The 21,967-nt window shown below is 41.6% G+C and overlaps 1 protein-coding gene across 3 annotated transcripts in view; it reads left to right on the forward strand.

Moving 5' to 3' along the window:
* Positions 1–3,350: 3,350 nt before the first annotated feature.
* ero1a (endoplasmic reticulum oxidoreductase 1 alpha) overlaps positions 3,351–21,967 on the forward strand; it is a 30,348-nt gene continuing 11,731 nt past the window's right edge. The window contains exons 1-8 of one of the 3 annotated variants that reach the window (XR_005946209.1): positions 3,351–3,683; positions 14,179–14,298; positions 14,392–14,475; positions 14,763–14,801; positions 15,889–15,974; positions 16,762–16,835; positions 19,243–19,363; positions 19,480–19,526. Coding sequence is in view for 2 of the 3 variants with exons in the window: in XM_041213830.1 (XP_041069764.1) it covers positions 3,585–3,683; positions 14,179–14,298; positions 14,392–14,475; positions 14,763–14,801; positions 15,889–15,974; positions 16,762–16,835; positions 19,243–19,363; positions 19,480–19,526 (670 nt within the window). In the remaining variant the exon portion in view is untranslated. The remainder of the gene's footprint in view (positions 3,684–14,178; positions 14,299–14,391; positions 14,476–14,762; positions 14,802–15,888; positions 15,975–16,761; positions 16,836–19,242; positions 19,364–19,479; positions 19,527–21,967) is intronic. The other 2 variants (XM_041213830.1, XM_041213831.1) reach the window with 2 other exon arrangements.

Here is a 21,967-nt window from a genome sequence, read left to right on the forward strand (position 1 = left end):
CCAAGTCCCATTCACCTATCACTCCTGTGTTCATTGACATCCTTTAGCACCCAGCCCATTAATGCCTTAACTTTAAAATTCTCATTCTGGTTTTCAAATCCCTCCCCATCTCTGTAACCTCCTCTCTTCCAGCTCCAGAATCTTTCAAGATCTCTGCATTCCTCCAGTTCTGGCATTGGGGACATCTTCAATTTTAATTGGTGGCTGTGCTGCCAGGACCCTAAGCTTTGCAATTCCCTCTGTAACACTCTCCAGCTTTTTACCTTTCTCCTCTTTTAAGATGTTCTTTATAGCCTCTCTCTTTTCTGTCCTAATAGCTCCTTCAGTGGCTCAGTGTCAAGTTTTGTTTGATAATGCTCCTGTGAAGCATTTTGGGACATTGTACTACATTAAAGGCACTATATAAATGCAAAATGGTGACGTAATTGACCTAACAATGTGTGTTAACTCCAATCTAATAAAGTCCCTCTCTGCTGTATAAACATGAGGTTACAATTTCTACAAGGGCATTTTAGCAACCCTTCTCTGTGAGATTGCTAAATCAGGAGCAATTTTTGTGCCACGGTCCTATGCGAAGACAAAACTTGTAACTCATATCCTGAAATGGGTTCGATGTCAGACATGAAAGGAAAATGTGTCCAGCTGTAATAATCAAATGGTAGTATTGAATTTAGGCATGCCCTTTAATGAATAATGGCTAGCCAGACAATAATTTGAATTAAATTATGAAATATTTCTTCTTTTATCCACTTTTTTATTCATTCATGGGACGTGGGTATTGCTAACTAGGCCAGCATTTATTATCCATTTCTAATGCTCTTGTTCAGAGGGCATTTAAGAGTCAACCATGTTGCTGTGGGTCTGGAGTCACATGTAAGGACAGCAGATTTCCTTCTCTAAAGGACATTAGTTTTTACAACAATCGACAATAGTTTCATGGTCATCATTAGACTTTTAATTCTAGATTTGTTATTGAATTCAAATTCCACCATCTGCCATGGCAGGATTTGATCCCGGGTCCCCAGAGCATTAACCTGGGTCTCTGGATTACTGGTCCAGTGACAATCTACGCCATTGCCTCATGTGAACGAAGAGCCAATCTACAACACTAATGGTCAATTTTTGTCTGTCCCAACTGCTTTGATTGGTCAGTTTAAGGGCTGCCTGTGTTGGTACTTTATTTGATGAACAGTGTCCGAGGCACGCAGAAGCATGTCAGGTCCGTGGACGACCAGAGCACGTGCTGCATGTGTAGCTGCCAATGGTTATGGCAACAGCAGCAGGGTGAGGGATGTTGGTAGAGAATATAAACAGCAGATGATAAAGGGAGCTCAACAACAAAGTTACCCTGGAAGGGGAGATTGTGTTTGTGAGAGATGGGATGGGATTAATGCGATGGCAAGAGCAGGATGTGGATGGCATCAGAGTGATGGAAGGAATGGGTTGGAAATGACATGGGAGGGAGGGGATGGGAGCAGTGGATCATATTATGGAATTGGTTAAGTGGCAAGGACAAATATTTGATACAATTTATTATTCAAAAGCTATTCTTTGTGCTAAAATTGAAGATTCACTAGATTTGAATGAGAAAGTTTTTTAAAAAGTTATCTGATGAATTAAAAGAATGCATCAGCAATGAACCCATAGGTGAAAATGATGATAACATTCTATACCCTCTCCTCCAGAGTTTGTACTGCAAAATTTGGACTCAAGAGAAGAGCAGTTATAATGTTGCTACAAAACTAGAATCATTAACAAGGACATCATCACGGAACAAGGTTGGTGATTAAGAAGCCATTTTCTTTGGTAATTATGACAGGGAGGTGTTAAGGAAATAGAGGGCCTGAACTTTCTTGGAGTGACAGAGTCAGATTGCCACTCCTCTCCAACTTTTTAAACTTGGAATTTTTCCAATCCTTTCTCTCCTGTCCTTCTGGCTCAGGTCAAGGCAATGCATTCCCAAAGCCTTCTATCAAGGGCTTCAGAGCAGGACAGAAGGAGCCATACCCTCTTTTTACAATACTGGCTGTCCAGCCACTTTCAAGCCAGGGAGAAGGTAGGTTTGTCAGGTAAGTGGTTGCAATATTGGTGGGGGGGGGGGAAGAAATGGGGGTCGTACAGTCAGCAGGGATGGGGCAGTGTGGTGCAGCAGGAGGTGGGGGGGAGATATTGGGCAGTTGGCGAGAGGGGTCAGGTTGGCTCAGACCTGATGGGTGGGTAGTTGAGCAGAGTCACCTGGGTGTTGGGAGAGTACCTGGGGGGTGGGGGGTGTTCACCAGTCTGTATAATAATTACCCAGAAGCTAGAAGTGGTTTAAATTCTTCAAAATTTTTCTGGGTAACTATTGATGATAGTCAGAACCATCCGAAATGTGAAATTTAAATCGCAACATTTGGATAGTTCCCAGTGCACTTCCTAGGCAATTGCTATGCAAACTAACTGGGGATTTCCGGGGCCATGTGTCCCCAGCACATCGTTGCCACCATTACACTGCCCTGGAGCTCGGAAGTTTCGACCCACCTATCCCTCAAATAATGTGGAGCCCGTTGAACGTAAACCCGCCTTTTCAACTCAGGAGAAAATAGTTCCTAATTAGACTTTCATATTCCACGACTATAAACAAGTCACAAAGCCAGATTTTTGACAAAAATTATATTTATGTCTCTCGGCCTGTTTTTTTTAGATATGAACAGCTTTATGTAGGTCTTCCAGATTGAGAAGTTTGGATTCCGTCGAAGTAGTGAACGGATAACCAGAAATAAAAACAAAAATTGCTGCAAAAACTCAACAGGTCTGACAGCATCTGTGGAGAGAAAGAGTTAACGTTTCGAGTTCGTATGACTTCTTCAGAACAGAAATCTTGTATTTAAAGAAGTGCTGTTGCAGTAAAGATACTAATTTGACTACAAAGGTCGCAGTCTCTTCCAATATATTTCAACGTCATTTGCTGGAAGACAGTCAATCGAGGTTGAAGCAGAACCCTCGGTTGCAGCAGATATGCTAAAAGGCTCGGCAGCCGATTTTAATGCGTCACGAAAAAGACAGCTTTCTATGCAGAACAGTATGAGATAATACAAAATCACTTAAATGTGAATGCTGACTTGCCATATGATGCACCAGACTGTATACCTTTAGATCACACACATATTTCAAAACTCCCACTCTTGCCAGCTCAAGAGTCTGACTCCTGTGACCGGACGTGTATTCCACGTCCTCGCAATATTAAGAGAAAGTTGTCCCTTCTGCCCTTCCCAGCGACCTATGTATATCTATAGTGCCGTACTATAGGCACATGTTCACATTCGCCAAGATAAACAGTTACATGTAACAGACATTACTGGGAAACAAACTGTGACGCCACTGGAGGTTCATAGCTCACGGTCATTGTTGCGACGTGCCGGTTTAGTGTTACACACCAGGAAGTAACGTGAATTTTACGAGGCGGCGGGGCTTCTCTTTAACATCAACCTTCCAATGAGTCGAGTTTCTTTCACTCCCGGTGCTTGCTAGCTGTCAGCAACTGCATTTTGCAGAATTTGGATTGGAACCGTTAAAAAAAACCCCAAAAATAAGTGATTCTCACAATGTTGACTCCGCTCTTGTTGTTCTGTGTATTTCCAGCCTGGAGTAAACAGCACACGGCTTTAAATGTACAATTAGATGCCCAGGAATACTCCTATCAGGTAACAGTGAATCTTTTATTTAGTATGCAGCGTTTCGTCTAAATATGGTGGGATTTTATCAGAACGGTGTAGAACATTGCTTTAGTCTTACGCTTATTTAGAGATGTCCCCTAATAGTGGTGGTAAGTTGGTATAAAAATAAAAATAGCTGGAAAAACTCAGCAGGTCCGACAGCATGTGCGGAGAGGAACACGGCTAACGTTTCGAGGAGTCATACGGACTCGAAACGTTGGCTGTGTTCCTCTCCGCAGATGCTGTCGGACCTGCTGAGTTTTTCCAACTGTTTTTGTTTCGGATTTCCAGCATCCTCAGTGTTTTGCTTTTATCTAAGTCGGTATATGTTCGGTATAGTGCGAGTGTACTCGAAGCTGGTGTTTTGGCTTGGATATGATAGGTACCGCGCTGAGGTTGCTTTCTGTAAGATGCGAAGTTGCCTCTTTCCATGATGTGAATGCTTGGTTGAGCACGTAGGCAGTGGATATGAGCAATCAAGTTTCCCGGGTCAGTCAAGGCGGAAAAAAAGTACTGATCACGGCCCTCTGCCAATCACAATTACCTTGTCAAAGGGTGTGTGTTTGTGTGAGAGCATTTACAATTACACCCACCATCCCCCCCCAAACATCAAGGCAAGTTTTAGATCCCTCACTGCTGCATCAACTGAGATGAGCTAATTTAATCTGCTACTTCATTTGTGGTTTAGCTCAGTGCCACAGCATGCACTGTAGTCATTTGCTGAGCAACAGGATGCAGGATTAAAATAATAAAACAGAAAATACTGGAAATACTCAGCAGGTCTGGCAGTATCTGTGGAGAGAAAGTTTCAGGTCTGTGATCTTTCATTGGAGCGAGTGGGATTAGCTGGGTTGCTCCTGCAGAGATCTGGCATGGACATGACAGGCCAAATGGCCTCCTTCTGTGCTGTGAATCTGTGATCCTATTAATCTGTGAAGTTTACTTTTTAAAATTAGATTTTTGTTACTAGCACTAGGATATAAAAGTTGCACTCCAAGTGATTTCCAGTTGTTTGAGATGGGTACATTTGTTCAGCCTTCAAGATTTTCAAACAAGTGTATTTAATGGGTGTGTGTGTACCAATTTGCCTGATTAAATAATACATTATTTGCATCTTAAGGATATGCATTGATAAATAATATTTATTTCCTTCCTCTACGGCCCATGACAATTGTAATGTATTAACTGTTGCCATTGTTGAAATCAGCTAACCCAATTTAAACTGGGGACTGAACCTGGAAGCATGCTGAACTCCCATTTTAGTTCAAAAGATAAAAGAAAGTACTGCGGATGCTGGAAATCTAGAACAAAAACAAAGATACCTGGAAAAACTCAGCAGGTCTGACAGCATAAGCGGAGAGGGACACAGACTCAAAACGTCAACTGTATCCCTCTCCACAGATGCTGTCAGACCTGCTGAGTTTTTCCAGGTATCTTTGTTTTTGTCCCACTTTAGTTCCATTAGTTTGCTATTTCATTGCTCTCTCCATTATTTCTTTATTGAAGAAACTTAAAAACATCTAAAATTGCCTTTAGATATCTGTTTAACTTCTGTAGAGTAAAACATCCACACAATGCGGTGTTCCTGTTAAATGTGTGTTCTTAAAATTGATGACTCATTCCCAATCCACCATTTGGTAAGGATATTTGCAACTGTATGTGTTGCAGAGAGGCTTTTCTGTTGAATTAGTTCCATGCATGTATGATTTATAAAGAAAAAGAAAGAGGCAATATTTCATGTCAAGTGCTGGGTAATCCACTGTTTGGACTCTTTCTGTTTCCAACCTTGAGCTAGCTCCTATATACAATACCTGATAGTTGATTTGCTATTTTTATTCCTCCTCTGATGGTTTAGGTGAAATTGAGAATAGCAAAGCCTGCTGTTTGCTGCATAATGATGGGTTATCAGACCCATGTGGTTGAAATCAAAAATACTCCTTAGCTTCGGGATGACACTCATCGGGTCTTGGACTAGGCAATATTTCAGTGGTGCATTTGGAAATTTCTAAATGAAAACTGGACATCACGTACTTTGTTTTTAAAATTCTTCCATTTATTTCTAAACCTTTCAATTTGGATAACATTAGTTATTAAAGTAATAGAGGTTGTTAATGAACTTTCATCATCACAAAAATGAACGCCATCCTCTCCTTGTTCTGCTTCACGGATTTAGTAGAGGTGACAAATCAATTTTAATTGTAGATTTGTTTAAGGAACATTTAATTGTGGGTATTTGAATACTAAAATGATTCTTTTTAACAGAATACTCACCTTTCTGATTGTATAGTGTTGCACATGGAGTATATCAAGTGCAGATACATTCTAAACCTTGTTAATAAGAAGTTCTTACTTTTTATGCCACATTGTGGTAGTGACAGAAATAAATCCCATGCTGTCAGTTTCCTATCTCAGTTTATCTACTTATTAATTTGAAGCAAAAAGATTATTTTATTATTTTTGCATGGTAAAGTATTATCACAACAAGATTGTTCAGGGGGGGATTAGAATGAATTTGTTCAATGCTAGTTTTCAACTTTTACCTGCCATAAAATACCATTTTAATTGTTTAAATTGATTTTAAACAGATTACAAACTGACATTTAAAAATTTTATTCAAAATAACATCTCAAGAAAAGCTTGGTCAGTGATATACCTGGACATACTGATAATGATGAATTTCAGTCATTATGAATGTGACCAACATTTACAAACATATTAGTATAATCTTAAAAAAATCATACCTTTTAAACAATTTTTTAGCTATTACTGCTTGTCCTCCGATTACAGCTGTAGTCCCAATGTAGTAGGTGAGAGCCTCCCTCTCCATAGTCCTGATGCCACCCGGACTATTTCATTATAAGTCAATGATTAAATTACTATTACTGCTGATTTTTTTTTTAGAATTTACTTTAAAGTCCTAGGGCCTCACTTTGACCCACTGAAAGCCCATTCACTTATGTGGTAAAATCAGGCCCCTGGTGTCAGTAAATAGATTTTCAGACAGTTGTGATGTAAAAACACTCCTCTTATTGGACATTTCAATTGGATATTTATAGGATATATAGTTTACTGTCATAAACCTGGATCTGCAATCATTTTTCATTATTCTTCATTTGCATTTTTGATGTAGGTTGGTATTCTTACATGCAAATTACCATACTTATGCTGTCCTACCGAACTGGAGTGACAACTCAGCAACTTCCATGGATATTGTCATGAAGATCTGTTTGAGCAATTTTACAACAGAAATCTCCTTTTGTCTCCTGCCCTCCACTTCTAGGCTTACTTGTTAAAGAAAATACAAACTTCATGGAGATGGGAATTTGACCACTAGAGTACAGACACAACACTTTTTCCCTACTGAAATATTTTGTATTTTTGTTCTATTACCCTTCGCAAAATCCAGCACCGTGCCATTTCAAAGCATTCTACAATCGAGTTCATTTAAAAAATGTAAAAGTCAAACTATGAGGGATATCTCTTGAAGCAAAATGGCAAGCTTTGTACCTGCAGCAACCTACTGCCTGTATGCAAATCTTTATCATTCTCACTTTAGACATTTGGCTATGCTTCTGTATAGCAACAGTACCCCTTTGATAAAAGCACTAGGGTTGTAGTCCGTGGAATTTAGAAAGTTAAAAGTTAGTTGATCAAAGTTTTCATATTAAGGTGAATTGATAAGGTGGATATGAGAACCTATTTCATCCCACCAGCCTCCACATTCAAAGGATCATCATCCGCCGTTTCTGCCAACTCCAGCATGATGCCACCACCAAACACATCTTCCACTCACCCGCACTCACCCCCTCCCCCAACACCCCCTCCATCAGCATTCCGTAGGGACCATTCCCTCCGTGACACCCTGGTCCACTCCTCCATCACCCCCAACTCCTCATCCCCTTCCCATAGCACGTTCCATGCAATCGCAGAAGGTGCAACACCTGCCCCCTTTACCTCCTCCCCCCTCACTATTCAAGGCCCCAAACTCCCCTTTCAGGCAAAGCAGTGCTTCACTTGCACCTCCTTCAAATTGATCTACTGCATTTGCTGCTCCCAATGCGGTCTCCTCTATGTTGGGGAGACTAAACACAGACTGGGTGACCGCTTTGCGGAACACCTTTGCTCAGTCTGCAAGCATGACCCAAACCTTCCTGTCATTTGCCATTTCAACACACCATCTTGCTCTCAGGCCCACATATCTGTCCTTGGCCTGCTGCAGTATTCCAGTGAAGTCTAACACAAACTGGAGGAACAGCAGCTCATCTTCCGATTAGGCACTTTACAGCCTTCTGGACCTAACATTGAATTCAACGACTTCAGACCATGAACTCTTTCCTCCCCCTTGATTCCTTTTTATAATCCAATTTTTAAAACTTAATACCGATATAATTTTTAAAATATATTTAATGATTTGTTCATTTTTTTTAATCCTTTTCCCCAAACACCCCCTCCCCCCACAGGGCCGTCTGTCGCTCGTTTTTATGTTTTGAACAAAGAGAACAAAGAAAAGTACAGCACAGGAACAGGCCCTTCGGCCCTCCAAGCCTGCGCTGATCATATTGCCCGTCAACTAAAACATTTTGCACTTCCGTGGTCCATATCCCTCTATTCCCATCCTATTCATGTACTTGTCAAGCTGCCTCTTAAACACCACCATCATACCTGCTTCCACCACCTCCTCTGGCAGCGAATTCCAGACACTCACTACCCTCTGCATAAAAAACTTGCCCCACACATCTCCTCTATAGTTTTCTCCTCTCACCTTAAATCTATGTCCCCTAGTAATTGACTCTTCCACCCTGGGAACAAGCTTCTGACTATCTACTCTGTCCATGCCACTTATAATTTTGTAAACTTCTATCAAATCACCCCTCAATCTCCATCGCTCTAGTGAGAACAATCCGAGTTTCTCCAACCTCTCCTCATAGCTAATAACCTCCAGACCAGGCAGCATCCTGGTAAACCTCCTCTGCACCCTCTTCAACGCCTCCATATCCTTCTGGTAATGTGGCGACCAGAATTGCCAATGAAGTCAAGCATGCCATATGCCTTCCTGACTACCTTATCCACCTGCGTTGCCACTTTCAGTGACCTGTGGACCTGTACACCCAGATCCCTCTGCCCATCGATGCATTTAAGGGTTCTGCCATTTACTGTATAATTCCTGCCTGTATTAGACCTTCCAAAATTCATTACCTTGCATTTGTCCAGATTAAGCTCCATCTGCCATTTCTCCGCCCAAGTCTCCAACCGATCTATATCCTGTTATATCCTTTGACAATCCTCTTCACTATCTGCAACTCCTCCAACCTTAGTGTCATCTGCAAACTTACTAATTAGCCCACTTACATTTTCCTCCAACTCATTTATGTATACTACAAACAGCAAAGGTCCCAGCACTGATCCCTGCGGAACTCCACTAGTCACAGCTCTCCATTCAGAAAAGCACCCTTCCACTGCTACCCTCTGTCTTCTATGACCAAGCCAATTCTGTATCCATCTTGCCAGCTCACCTTTTGCTTTCAAGACTGCTGACCCTTGTTCTGCTATTAACACCTACTGCTATCTTACCTTTATGCCACTACCAGCACTTTCTTTACTCTTCACCACTACCATTAACACTCCCTTTGTCTTGTGCTGATGACATCTTTATCAATCTCTCTTTAGCTGTCACCTATCCCTGACCTACCATCTCATTCCAGCTGCTCCATCCCCTCTTAATCAGTATAAAATCAATCATATTTCGACTTCTCTTGAGCTCTGAAGAACAGTCATATGAACTCGAAACTTTAACTCTGTTTCTCTCTCCAAAGATACTGCCAGACCTGCTGAGTTTTTCCAGCATTTTCTGTTTTTATTTCAGATTTCCAGCATCTGCAGTATTTTGCTTTTATATTATATGAGAAACTATTTCCTCTGGCTGGGAGCCTTGGACTAAGGAACATAATCTAAAATTTAGAGCCAGAACTTTCAGAACTGAAGTTAGGAAATGGTCCTACAACCAAAGCAAGGTAGGAGTTTGGCACTTCCTCCCACAAACAGCAGTTGACGCTAGGTTGATTGTTAATTTTAAATCTGAGATTGATAGGTTTTTGTTAACCAAAGGTATTAAGGAATGTGGGGCATTAGAATTGGTGGAACAGGCTCAAGGCACTAAATAGCCTGTTCATGTTCCCTTGTTCTCCACTTTATATCACAGCACTGAAACTATTAATAACAAAAACAGAATTACCTAGAAAAACTCAGCAGGTCTGGCAGCATCGGCGGAGAAGAAAAGAGTTGACGTTTCGAGTCCTCATGACCCGTCGACAGAACTTGAGTTCAAGTCCAAGAAAGAGTTGAAATATAAGCTGGTTTAAGGTGTGTGTGTAGGGGGCAGAGAGATAGAGAGAGAGAGAGAGGTGGGGGGGTGCGGTGTGGTTGTAGGGACAAACAAGCAGTGATAGAAGCAGATCATCAAAAGATGTCAACGACAATAGTACAATAGAACACATAGGTGTTAAAGTTAAAGTTGGTGATATTATCTAAACGAATATGCTAATTAAGAATGGATGGTAGGGCACTCAAGGTATAGCTCTAGTGGGTTTTTTTTTTTATATAATGGAAATAGGTGGGAAAAGGAAAATCTTTATAATTTATTGGAAAAAAAAGGAAGGGGGAAACAGAAAAGGGGTGGGGATGGGGGAGGGAGCTCACGACCTAAAGTTGTTGAATTCAATATTCAGTCCGGAAGGCTGTAAAGTCCCTAGTCGGAAGATGAGGTGTTGTTCCTCCAGTTTACGTTGGGCTTCACTGGAACAATGCAGCAAGCCAAGGACAGACATGTGGGCAAGAGAGCAGGGTGGAGTGTTAAAATGGCAAGTGACAGGGAGGTTTGGGTCATTCTTGCGGACAGACCGCAGGTGTTCTGCAAAGCGGTCGCCCAGTTTACGTTTGGTCTCTCCAATGTAGAGGAGACCACATTGGGAGCAACGAATGTAATAGACTAAGTTGGGGGAAATGCAAGTGAAATGCTGCTTCACTTGAAAGGAGTGTTTGGGTCCTTGGACGGTGAGGAGAGAGGAAGTGAAGGGGCAGGTGTTGCATCTTTTGCGTGGGCATGGGGTGGTGCCATAGGAGGGGGTTGAGGAGTAGGGGGTGATGGAGGAGTGGACCAGGGTGTCCCGGAGGGAGCGATCCCTACGGAATGCCGATAAGGGGGGTGAAGGGAAAATGTGTTTGGTGGTGGCATCATGCTGGAGTTGGCGGAAATGGCGGAGGATGATCCTTTGAATGCGGAGGCTGGTGGGGTGATAAGTGAGGACAAGGGGGACCCTGTCATGTTTCTGGGAGGGAGGAGAAGGCGTGAGGGCGGATGCGCGGGAGATGGACCGGACACGGTTGAGGGCCCTATCAACGACCGTGGGTGGAAAACCTCGGTTAAGGAAGAAGGAGGACATGTCAGAGGAACGGTTTTTGAATGTAGCATCATCGGAACAGATGCTTCGGAGGCGAAGGAACTGAGAGAATGGGATGGAGTCCTTACAGGAAGCGGGGTGTGAGGAGCTGTAGTCAAGATAGCTGTGGGAGTCCGTGGGTTTGTAATGGATATTGGTGGACAGTCTATCACCAGAGATTGAGACAGAGAGGTCAAGGAAGGGAAGGGAAATGTCAGAGATGGACCACGTGAAAATGATGGAGGGGTGGAGATTGGAAGCAAAATTAATAAATTTTTCCAAGTCCCGACGAGAGCATGAAGCAGCACCGAAGTAATCATCGATGTACCGGAGAAAGAGTTGTGGAAGGGGGCCGGAGTAGGACTGCAACAAGGAATGTTCCACATACCCCATAAAGAGACAGGCATAGCTGGGGCCCATGCGGGTATCCAAAGCCACACCTTTTATTTGGAGGAAGTGAGAGGAGTTGAAGGAGAAATTGTTCAGCGTGAGAACAAGTTCAGCCAGACGGAGCAGAGTAGTGGTGGATGAGGATTGTTCGGGCCTCTGTTCGAGGAAGAAGCTAAGGGCCCTCAGACCATCCTGGTGGGGGATGGAGGTGTAGAGGGATTGGACGTCCATGGTGAAGAGGAAGCGGTTGGGGCCAGGGAACTGGAAATTGTTGATGTGACGTAAGGTGTCAGAGGAATCACGGATGTAGGTGGGAAGGGACTGGACAAGGGGAGAGCGAAGGGAGTCAAGATAACGAGAAATGAGTTCTGTGGGGCAGGAGCAAGCTGAGACGATCGGTCTACCGGGGCAGTTCTGTTTGTGGATTTTGGGTAGGAGATAGAAGCGGGCCCTCCGAGGTTGGGCGACTATCAGGTTGGAAGCTGTGGGAGGGAGATCCCCAGAGGAGATGAGGTCAGTGACAGTCCTGGAAACAATGGCTTGATGTTCAGTGTTGGGGTCATGGTCCAGGGAGAGGTAGGAGGAAGTGTCTGCGAGTTGACGCTCAGCCTCCGCGAGGTAGAGGTCAGTGCGCCAGACAACAACAGCACCACCCTTGTTAGCGGGTTTGATGACAATGTCAGGGTTGGACCTGAGAGAATGGAGTGCAGTAAGTTCAGAGAGAGACAGGTTAGAATGGGTGAGAGGAGCAGAGAAATTGAGACGACTAATGTCGCACCGACAGTTCTCAATGAAAAGATTGAGAGAAGGTAAGAATCCAGAGGGAGGGGTCCAGGTGGAGGGAGAATATTGGAGATGGGTAAAAGGATCCGTTGAACTGGGAGAGGACTCCTGCCCAAAGAAGTGAGCCCGGAGACGAAGACGGCAGAAGAAGAGTTCAGTATCATGCCGAGCCCGAAATTCATTGAGGTGAGGGCGTAAGGGTATGAAACTAAGTCCTTTGCTGAGCACTGAACGTTCAGCATCGGAGAGGGGAAGGTCAGGGGGTATAGTGAATACACGGCTGGGGTTGGGATTGGAAGAAAGGGTGGGGACGGAGGGACAGGCAGGGGTGGAGGGTCCTAGATGGGTGTTGGTGTCGATGAGTTGTTGGAGCTTGCGTTCCTTAGCACTTGAGAGAAAGAGAAAAAGTTTCTTGTCGAGGCGTCGGATGAGCCGAAGGATAAAATGAAACTGGGGGCACGCGCAGCTTTGAAAAAGGGTACGGTGGTGCTGCTGGAGGGAGAGGTCGAGTGTGTTCATATGGCGGCGCATGGCACTAAGTGTGGATTTCAGAATGTGACGGGAACAGCAGTCCGAGAAACGTTTTATGTCCCGGAGATACCTGTAATCCTGGGTGGGTTCGAAACATGAGGGGTGGAATTTCAGTTGAAATCCATGTGGGGTAAGTCGGAGACGGAGACAGTCACTGAGAAAGGAGATATAGCTGTGAAAGCGGGTTTTAGTAAACACCTTGTCAAACACTAGGAGGGAAATGGAAAGCAAGGAAGGTGAGCAAGACAACAGAGAGATACGGAAATCTTGTCGCAGAGAGGAACAGAACTTCTTCAAGGAGGTAGGCATTTCTTGAAGAGCAGTGGCAGTCAATTAAACACAGAGATAAAAACAAAAAAACTGCGGATGCTGGAAATCCAAAACAAAAACAGAATTTCCTGGAAAAACTCAGCAGGTCTGGCAGCATCGGCGGAGAAGAAAAGAGTTGACGTTTCGAGTCCTCATGACCCTTCGACAGAACTTGAGTTCAAGTCCAAGAAAGAGTTGAAATATAAGCTGGTTTAAGGTGTGTGTGTGGGGGGCGGAGAGATAGAGAGAGAGAGAGAGGTGGGGGGGGTGGTGTGGTTGTAGGGACAAACAAGCAGTGATAGAAGCAGATCATCAAAAGATGTCAACGACAATAGTACAATAGAACACAAAGGTGTTAAAGTTAAAGTTGGTGATATTATCTAAACGAATATGCTAATTAAGAATGGATGGTAGGGCACTCAAGGTATAGCTCTAGTGGGGTTTTTTTTTATATAATGGAAATAGGTGGGAAAAGGAAAATCTTTATAATTTATTGGGAAAAAAAGGAAGGGGGAAACAGAAAGGGGGTGGGGATGGGGGAGGGAGCTCACGACCTAAAGTTGTTGAATTCAATATTCAGTCCGGAAGGCTGTAAGGTCCCTAGTCGGAAGATGAGGTGTTGTTCCTCCAGTTCCTGAAACTATTAATGGTTGACGATGGAAATGTCATTTTGCTCTGGCTGTGTGCAGGCTGAGCTATCGGCTCACTTCTCCAGTAATGTGGTTTTCACTGTTAGGCTGTAGGGACCTTCTTCTGATGTTGAGCAAGGTCTGTGGATTACATTGTAAACTTCGGAACAATTGCATAAGCACAACAGAGATTTAAGGCCGTAGCTGTGACAATTCTGATTGCCTGGGTGAATTTAGGAGTCATTTGCTAGTGTTGAGTTGTAGCAGGTATAATATCACTTTTAAGCAATTTCATTGCAGAAAACAAAGTGATAAAAATGGTCAATTCTCTACACGTTGACTGTCAGAGGTTTTGCAAGTTACAGGAGATTGCAAAGATAATCATTTAAAACTTTTTAACTGTAGGTAACTGGATACCTCGATGACTGCACTTGTGATGTTGAAACTATTCGAGACTTTAACAACAGGAAGTTATTCCCCAAAATACAAGAACTCCTTGAAAGTGACTATTTCAGATATTACAAGGTATACTCTACGATGTCTTCTTCAACATTCATATGTTTGATTTATTTAATGCAATTGTCACATTTGTTTAAACTGTTTCTACAATCTTTCCAGGTGAATTTAAAGAAGCCTTGTCCCTTCTGGTCAGACAATAGCTACTGTGGCCTGAAGGATTGCGCTGTTAAGCCTTGTGAGCCAGTAAGATCATAATTTCTTAAAGATTACAAACCATGCAACAAATACAGGGAAGAGGGTATGAGGATAAAGGTAAATTTAAATAGAATAAAAACAGGGAGCCACAATATCAGGCATATACTATGTATTACTTATTCAATAAAGATTTTGGTAGTTTATAGAAAGAAAAACGCTAACACCTAAAATAGGAACTAGGTAGACAAATCTGTAATGGTTTCTCAAGGGACATTTAATGACACATGCTTCCGTCAAACATTTATTTCACAAATGCATTGTACATTTTTCCGCAGAATGAAATACCAGCAGGAATTAGATCAGAAAGTTTTAAGGTATGATATTTGCAATAAGTTCAATTTTATTTTGTGCTGTATTTGGTTGTAGTTAAAATGTATAAAGGAATTACTGCATAATTTAAAAGATTTGTTTTCATTCAAAGTTTATATTTTTACCCTAAAAGTTTGTGTTATAGCACTGGATAAGGTATTCGATTATGGATAATCTAAGGAGTAAATGCCTTTTATTGTAAAAGGTTATGACTATCAGATTGTCAAAAAATCTGGCCGACATGGATTTGTTCTATTAATTGTTAGGAATAATCAACAGGGCAGTAGCATTATTCAGGGATCCGGATGGGACCTCAAATCACAAGGTCAAAACTTAAATATCCTGTTTATATGCCACATTCTTCTCCATTGTTTATTTACTATACCATTTCAACCAGTTTTCAGAGTTGAAATTCCTTGACAATGAATGTATGTATTCCAAACTACCACAGTTGGCAGTGATTATTTTAAACAAGTAAATGTATGATATTGATGGTCTGACTGACACTAGGATCACTCATTTGTATTGTGATTGATTGGAATTTGGGTTGTCATATAGAATAATAATTAAAGTGCACACCATATATGGTTGACTTTGTTCCAAATGCCAGAAGTTCACATACAATCTGTGATCATTCTTACGTGTGATTCATCCTCTTACTATTATAAATGCTATCCATCCATCCATACATGCATCCATCCATCCCCATTTCACCTGACACACCAAGACCCCTCCCCCTACTTTCCCACCCTCTCTGCCCTACACCCAACAACATCACTTACCCCGCCTCCACTGTCTTGTGCTCCCACTACCTCCATATCCCTTGCACGTTCTCAACTCCCCCACAAATGAAACACAAATCACAGCCCACACCTCGATACTCCCACACATGCTTCCTTCCCCCAGCAGTAAGATTATTGGACCATCCTGCCACCACTAAAAAAACAAATTGCTACCTATACCTAGTACAAGTGATGTGCATGTGCAAATTCTGATGACAGCGTTCAATCTCTGAAGCCCAGAAATACAGTTTCTGATACTATGATGTATGTATAAAAATTAACTGACCAGTGTAACTCTGTGCACTTCCAGTACACCAAGGAATCAAATGTCATTTCCCAATATGAACGTGAATGTGAAAAGGCTGAGAAGCTTGGTGCCGTTAACAATTCTTTGAGGTAATTTGAATGACTCGCAGGGCCTAGTGTCCTTAAATTCCATTCTTTCTCATTATTTCAGAACTGTTTCATGCAGAAAATGTTTGCAGTCTGCTGTAGAAAGAACAGGCTGTGCCACATTTGAGATGACCAGGAGGAAACTGGCTAACAGTTAAAATGGCTGTGGCAACCTAATTCCACCAGTTAGCTTGTGTGTTGCAGTTTTGATCTGCTGTTTTATGTACTCAAGCGGGACATCCACTAGAAAGCAGCAGAACCCTTTAAATATGCAGCTCAGGCCCCAGTTAGGCCCTCAGGGCTTGGCTGCAATTTTTAACATGAGGCCTCACCAGGATAACTCAGGCAAGAACAACAGGGTCCAGGAGAAGCTTGTTCCAGGCCCCCAAAAGACCTTGGAGATCTCCTGCCCCATCCATCCCTCCCCCTCCCCTGACCACAATGCACTCTCAATCTCCTTCCCTATCTGTTACCTGAATGCCAGGGAACCTTCTTTTGGGACCAAGCAGCAGTCCCCTTCCATCTGAAATCCTGCTCCTGACCACCAGCTGAAGCCTCTGACTGGATTCAGGCAGCACATAAGAAGGTATAAACAGGTGAGGCCAGGGTGTTAAAATTTCTTAGGTCACACGCTGCAGAGGGACACACAAGTTGCCACCTGTTTCGATCCATGCCTGCGTGACTCTTTAGGATTTAAAATCAGAGCTATTAATCTTCATCGTCTGAGTGATTTTTACTAACTGAAACAACAATTGAGCAATGATTTAAAAAAAAATCTTCAACTTTTCAGTGAAGAAACAAAACAAGCAGTGCTTGATTGGACCAGACATGATGACTCTACAGACAACTTCTGTGAAGTTGATGGTGAGGCCTCATTATTAACATTTGAAATAAGTGTTTGCATTTATTTTGTGTTTACACAGGAGTGTCTGATACAACTGATTTTTGTGTGATACGCTGACACCATCGGCAAATATTTACCATTTATATAATGACCACAATAGAGTTTCTAATGTATTTGGCTAGCATGGCTGGTAGAGCATGAGCTATGGGAGAAAGGTAGGGGAGTGGGACAAGGTGATTTTCTCCTGCAGAGAGCTGGCACGGACACAGGCTGTATGGCCTCATTCTGGCTGTAACCATTCTATGATCCTATGATTTTAAATAAGATGGTTGCAAACTTCTGTTCTTGGGCTACCCATCATTCATAACCACTTAATCTCTACTAGTCCATAAGCTGGAACTCATGGGCCAGAAACTTACCTGTATTAGGCGGGGGCGGCTGCAGAGCCGATCACCGCCCGTGATTGGCTGCAGGCTGCCATTTTATGTGGGCGGGCCAATTAAGGCCCGCCCAGCATAGTGCACGGCCAGTAGCGCTCAGTGCTACCTGTGTGGGCGGAGGAAGGAGGGGGAGTTGGGGCCTATGCTCTTTCGCACATGCATGCGAAAGAGCGCAGAAATTTCCCTGAGGCACGGGGCTGCCTCGGAGATTAAGTTGCTTAAAAAATTTTGTTATAAATAAAGTGCAAAATTATTTAAATGTCCCCTCATGTGACAGTGTCACATGAGCTGGGACATCTTTTTATATTTAGGAAAATTTTATCATTTAATTAATAAAAGCTTTAGGAAACCTCATCCCACTTGTGAATGACCCTTCCTAAAACACATGAAGGCCGCTTGGGCTCTTTGCCTGCCCGCCAACCTTAAGGTTGGATGGGCAGTGTTGCAAACAACTTTAATTGGCTTTTTAATGGCCTTTATAGGCCGTTGACAGTTCGGTGGGCGCACAGCCGCCTCCAGCGCATGACCAACGTCATCTTTTGCCCCCGCCAGCCGTCGGCAATATTCTGGCCATGATGATGATAAATGTCAGAAGCTTCATTTTGTTTAAGAGCATGAAAAGTTGAGTTAAGACATTTTTACAATGTAGGAGCACTGTCATGAAACTATAATATTTTTCATAATATTAATGTAGGCCTATGCGTGCGAGTGTGGAAGGTTCTGTCTGTGTGACTGGTTTAATTAAATTAGTCATAATTTCAACCTTGCAGTCTATCAAAAGCGTTAGGTGTAAAGCAGACTTTTGAAATGGAGATGGACAAGTGTGGATGAGGATTCCACAGATAAGGTATGAATAAAAATTGGCATTTTTAGATAAGTGAAGGGGTTATTTGATTTTCAAAGGTATGGTAGGATGTTTACAATTAACAGGATAAATAGGGCAAGATTATTATGTTTATTTTTCCCAAAGATACTGACCGTATTGGCAACATAAAAGATTTGTATGTTATAGGAAAAGTAAATTTTGGAAGACATGTAGAACAATGGGATCTTACAAATTAGAGATAAACATATATACAGAAGGATGGAAGGTTGTGTGTGGTGTGGCCGTGTAACATCTTGAAAGGTACACTATGTAAAGCAGCCTTGGGGAAGAGCCTCTAGCCACTTTTGCAGAAGTCTGTTGTGTCCAATAACTAAAGTTATGTTAAAAGCCTTTGGAATTCGAGTGGGTGCTGGATTGCTTATTTAAGCTTAAAATCTATTTTGGACTGTTGTCCCAAAGTGGGTGTGTAGTTGGGAGTCAAGTTAATAGAAATTTTGGGATTTGTTGTAATATCAAATAACTGTAATCTTATGTCTGTGTTTGAATTCATTTCTTTTGTTTAATAAATATTTTAATTTAATTTTTAAAAATCTTTAAAGATGTTAGTGGACTCACTGCTTCTGAATTCAGTGCACAAATCATCTTGTAATACATACAGATTGCAAAACCATTGTGATAGTGTGGCCAAGTTTTCCTTGTGGATTTGGTCCGCCTGGCACATATCACTGCCATACCATAACAAGTACAGCTGACAGCAGACATACAGTTTTCCCACTGGTTGCCGTGTGAACTTGAAGGAAACCGATGGCATTATGGATCCACAAAAATGAATGACTGCATTGAATGCATGCGTCTTATAGCAATGGAGGCACCATATAATTTAGCAAAGCCCAGCAGGGACTATCATTCAACAGGAATGAAGGAGAATAGAGACCATTTTCTTGAGATAGGAGCAAAGTAATTGTCCCATTCATAGCTTCTAGCATGAAGCTGCATCTTTCATTGATTGGCATTGATGGTATGTTTTCAAGAAATGTACAGGTCAAACTGTTCTACCTTGGAGTTAAATGGGTTTGCATAATGCCAATTAGCTGTTAGAGGAATCTGTTATAAAATTGAAGAAAAATCAATTTCTGAATGAAATACAACTTTGTCCCTCAGATGAACACTGTCCAGATGCTGAATACGTAGACCTGCTTCTCAACCCTGAACGTTACACAGGCTATAAAGGTCCAGAAGCGTGGAAGATCTGGAATAGTATCTATGAAGAAAACTGTTTTAAGTATGTAATTCATCAATAGAACAAAGTACTCCTGGTTCTCGTATAAACCATATTCAATCATTACAATTTGTATATTAGTGTTAAGAGTGAAATTATTTATGTCTCTTTCACTGTAGGCCAAACTCCATTAGAAGACCATTCAACCCACTGCTTCCTGGTAGAGGTGAGTTAACAGTGTAATCTTTGTTTTGTATTTAGAATAATTTGTTTTGGACAACTCAAGTAACTTATTGGCTATAGAATTTCTTATCAATCAACTGAAAACTTTATTTATATTAGTGATATCACAATTGTTAGTGAGGAGATAATAGAGGGAGAGCATGGGATTCATTTCACCAGGACCAAGCTGAGTGCAACTATTCAATTAAATTGATTATCCTTTTCATTATGACTGATTATGAAATAATAATTACTCTGGGTTAGAATGAGGTTTCCCCACTTTAAATCTAAGAAAGACATATTCATCATGTGAGAGCCCAGGAACTGTGGAGGAGCAAATGGGTCTGTGTGTCTCTACTCAAATCCCACGCTGGTGCACACATCCAAAAGATATTTTGGAGTGTTAGCTTTTATTTCAAGGGATGGTAGGTAGAATCTAAAATAAGGAAGTAATAGCTCCATCTGAACTGCATTCAATTTTGAGCACAGACTCCAGGGAAGATATTTTAGCCTTGGTGCAGTTTGGAATCACCAGAATGAAACCAAGATTTAAGTGGTTAAGTTATGAGAACAGGCTACATGAACTTGGCTTAGGGTTTAGGAGGTTGAGGTGTGATCTAATTAAGGTATTTAAAATGATTAAGGGATGCAGTAGGATGGATACAGTGAAACAATATCCTCTGGTGGGAGCATCCACAATAATAGAGCATAATGTTAAAGTTATAGCTAGCTCAGTTATGAAGTAAATGAGGAATCATGTTCTCACGCAAAAAGGTAGAGGAAAATTGGAATGATTGACCCTGCAGCTACAACATTTTGAGGGAAATTGGAATTTTAAGGTGAGAATGATGGACTTATGTTAAGTAAACGTATCGAGGGATATGGAAACAAATTAAATTCGGATGAGGATTAGCCATGATGTAATTGAATGTCCGAACAGGCTCGGGGGACAGAATGCCAACTCCTGTTCCTATGTGCAGTTTTTTTAGTAGAACTAGATTGAGAAAAGGCAGATATGCTCTAGTATTTTGCACCAATTTTTATGGTGGAGTATTAGGGATAATTGCAGGAATACCTGAGGAAGATGGTGGAAAAGTCACAACTGGAGATGAATAAAGCAATGTTTTGCATATTTAAGGTAATGGGATTGATATTGAAAAGTAATCAGATCCAGAGTTTCAGCATTCCTGAATATTGAAGGGGGTTAAAGAGGAGATGGCAGAGGGAACAACCATAACTTTCCCAAACTATTTGGAAATTGGGATCGTGCCAAAGGGCTGGAGTGTGACAAATTTCAAAACAGGATAGGATAAACCTGTAAATTATTAGCAATTTTTCTTAGTTTGCCATGAAGGAGAAGGGAAATAAACTATGAATTTTGAAAATCCTACACAAACCAAAATAGAAGAACCAAGTTAAAATTTTGAGTGGATCAATTCATCAGTGCTGGAAAATTACGTATCTTTCAGTTCTGAGTTCCGTAATCAAGAGGAATGCAGTGACTGTACATATGGATTTTCAGAAGCCATTTGATAAAGTACAGCAAAGGAGATTTATTGTGAAAATGAAAACACATTATTTATCAAGGGAATGTAATGTTTGGATAGAGGGATGGCCTGGACAGAAAGCACATAATAGGGTAAATGAATGTTTTTCAGATTGTCAGAGCGTAGTTGATCATGTACCCACTACCCCCCGCCCCCTCACCCCCAACCCCAGTCCCCCACTCTGAGCTGTGCTGAGATCTCTTTTGCTTACCTGTAAAGAGTTTGAATGTAGGCCTAGGAGGATTGATAATGAAGTTTGCTGTTGATGCCAAAATATGAGGCATGGCAAACTGATGAAAATATGGCTAAATCATTTAAAATGGGTGAAGTGATTAGAGCACATTTCTCTGGCACAGGCCCAATGAGATGAATGGGTGCATTTAATTTGTGCTGTTAATTTGTTTTATTGTTTGAAATAGATAGCTGTATTCTAATTGCATACCAAGATCTATTCTTCTACAAATAAATGTGTAGGTGCGGGCAAAAGTAAGTTTTGGTTTGTATTTAGGATTGGTGTGGAATCTCCAGGAATTGAAGATCAATCTCCAGGACACAGCTCTGTTCAACCCTGGAGAAAAATCATAGGGACATTTGAAAAAGATTTTTTTCCATTTTCTTTGAAAATTTCTCTTTTTACCAGATCTAAAATTTTTAAAACATGGAAAAAAGGCAAACGGTCAAGCAATATCCAATTGCGTAATGCTCTCTTTGCTTTCCAATTGGCAGAGGAAGGCCGCATGTTACAAGGATGAATGTATTGACTAACTAATGGTAAGAGTGTGGTGGAAAGTCATGTGATGAAACCTCCAGGAATATATTTAATCTCAGTTGGCAACCCTATTTGTATTTTTCTAAGGGAATTAAAGAAAGTTTGATAATCATTTGAATTGGTATGTTC

The sequence above is a fragment of the Carcharodon carcharias genome, chromosome 20 (assembly GCF_017639515.1).
Source record: "Carcharodon carcharias isolate sCarCar2 chromosome 20, sCarCar2.pri, whole genome shotgun sequence".
Lineage (NCBI taxonomy): Eukaryota > Metazoa > Chordata > Chondrichthyes > Lamniformes > Lamnidae > Carcharodon > Carcharodon carcharias.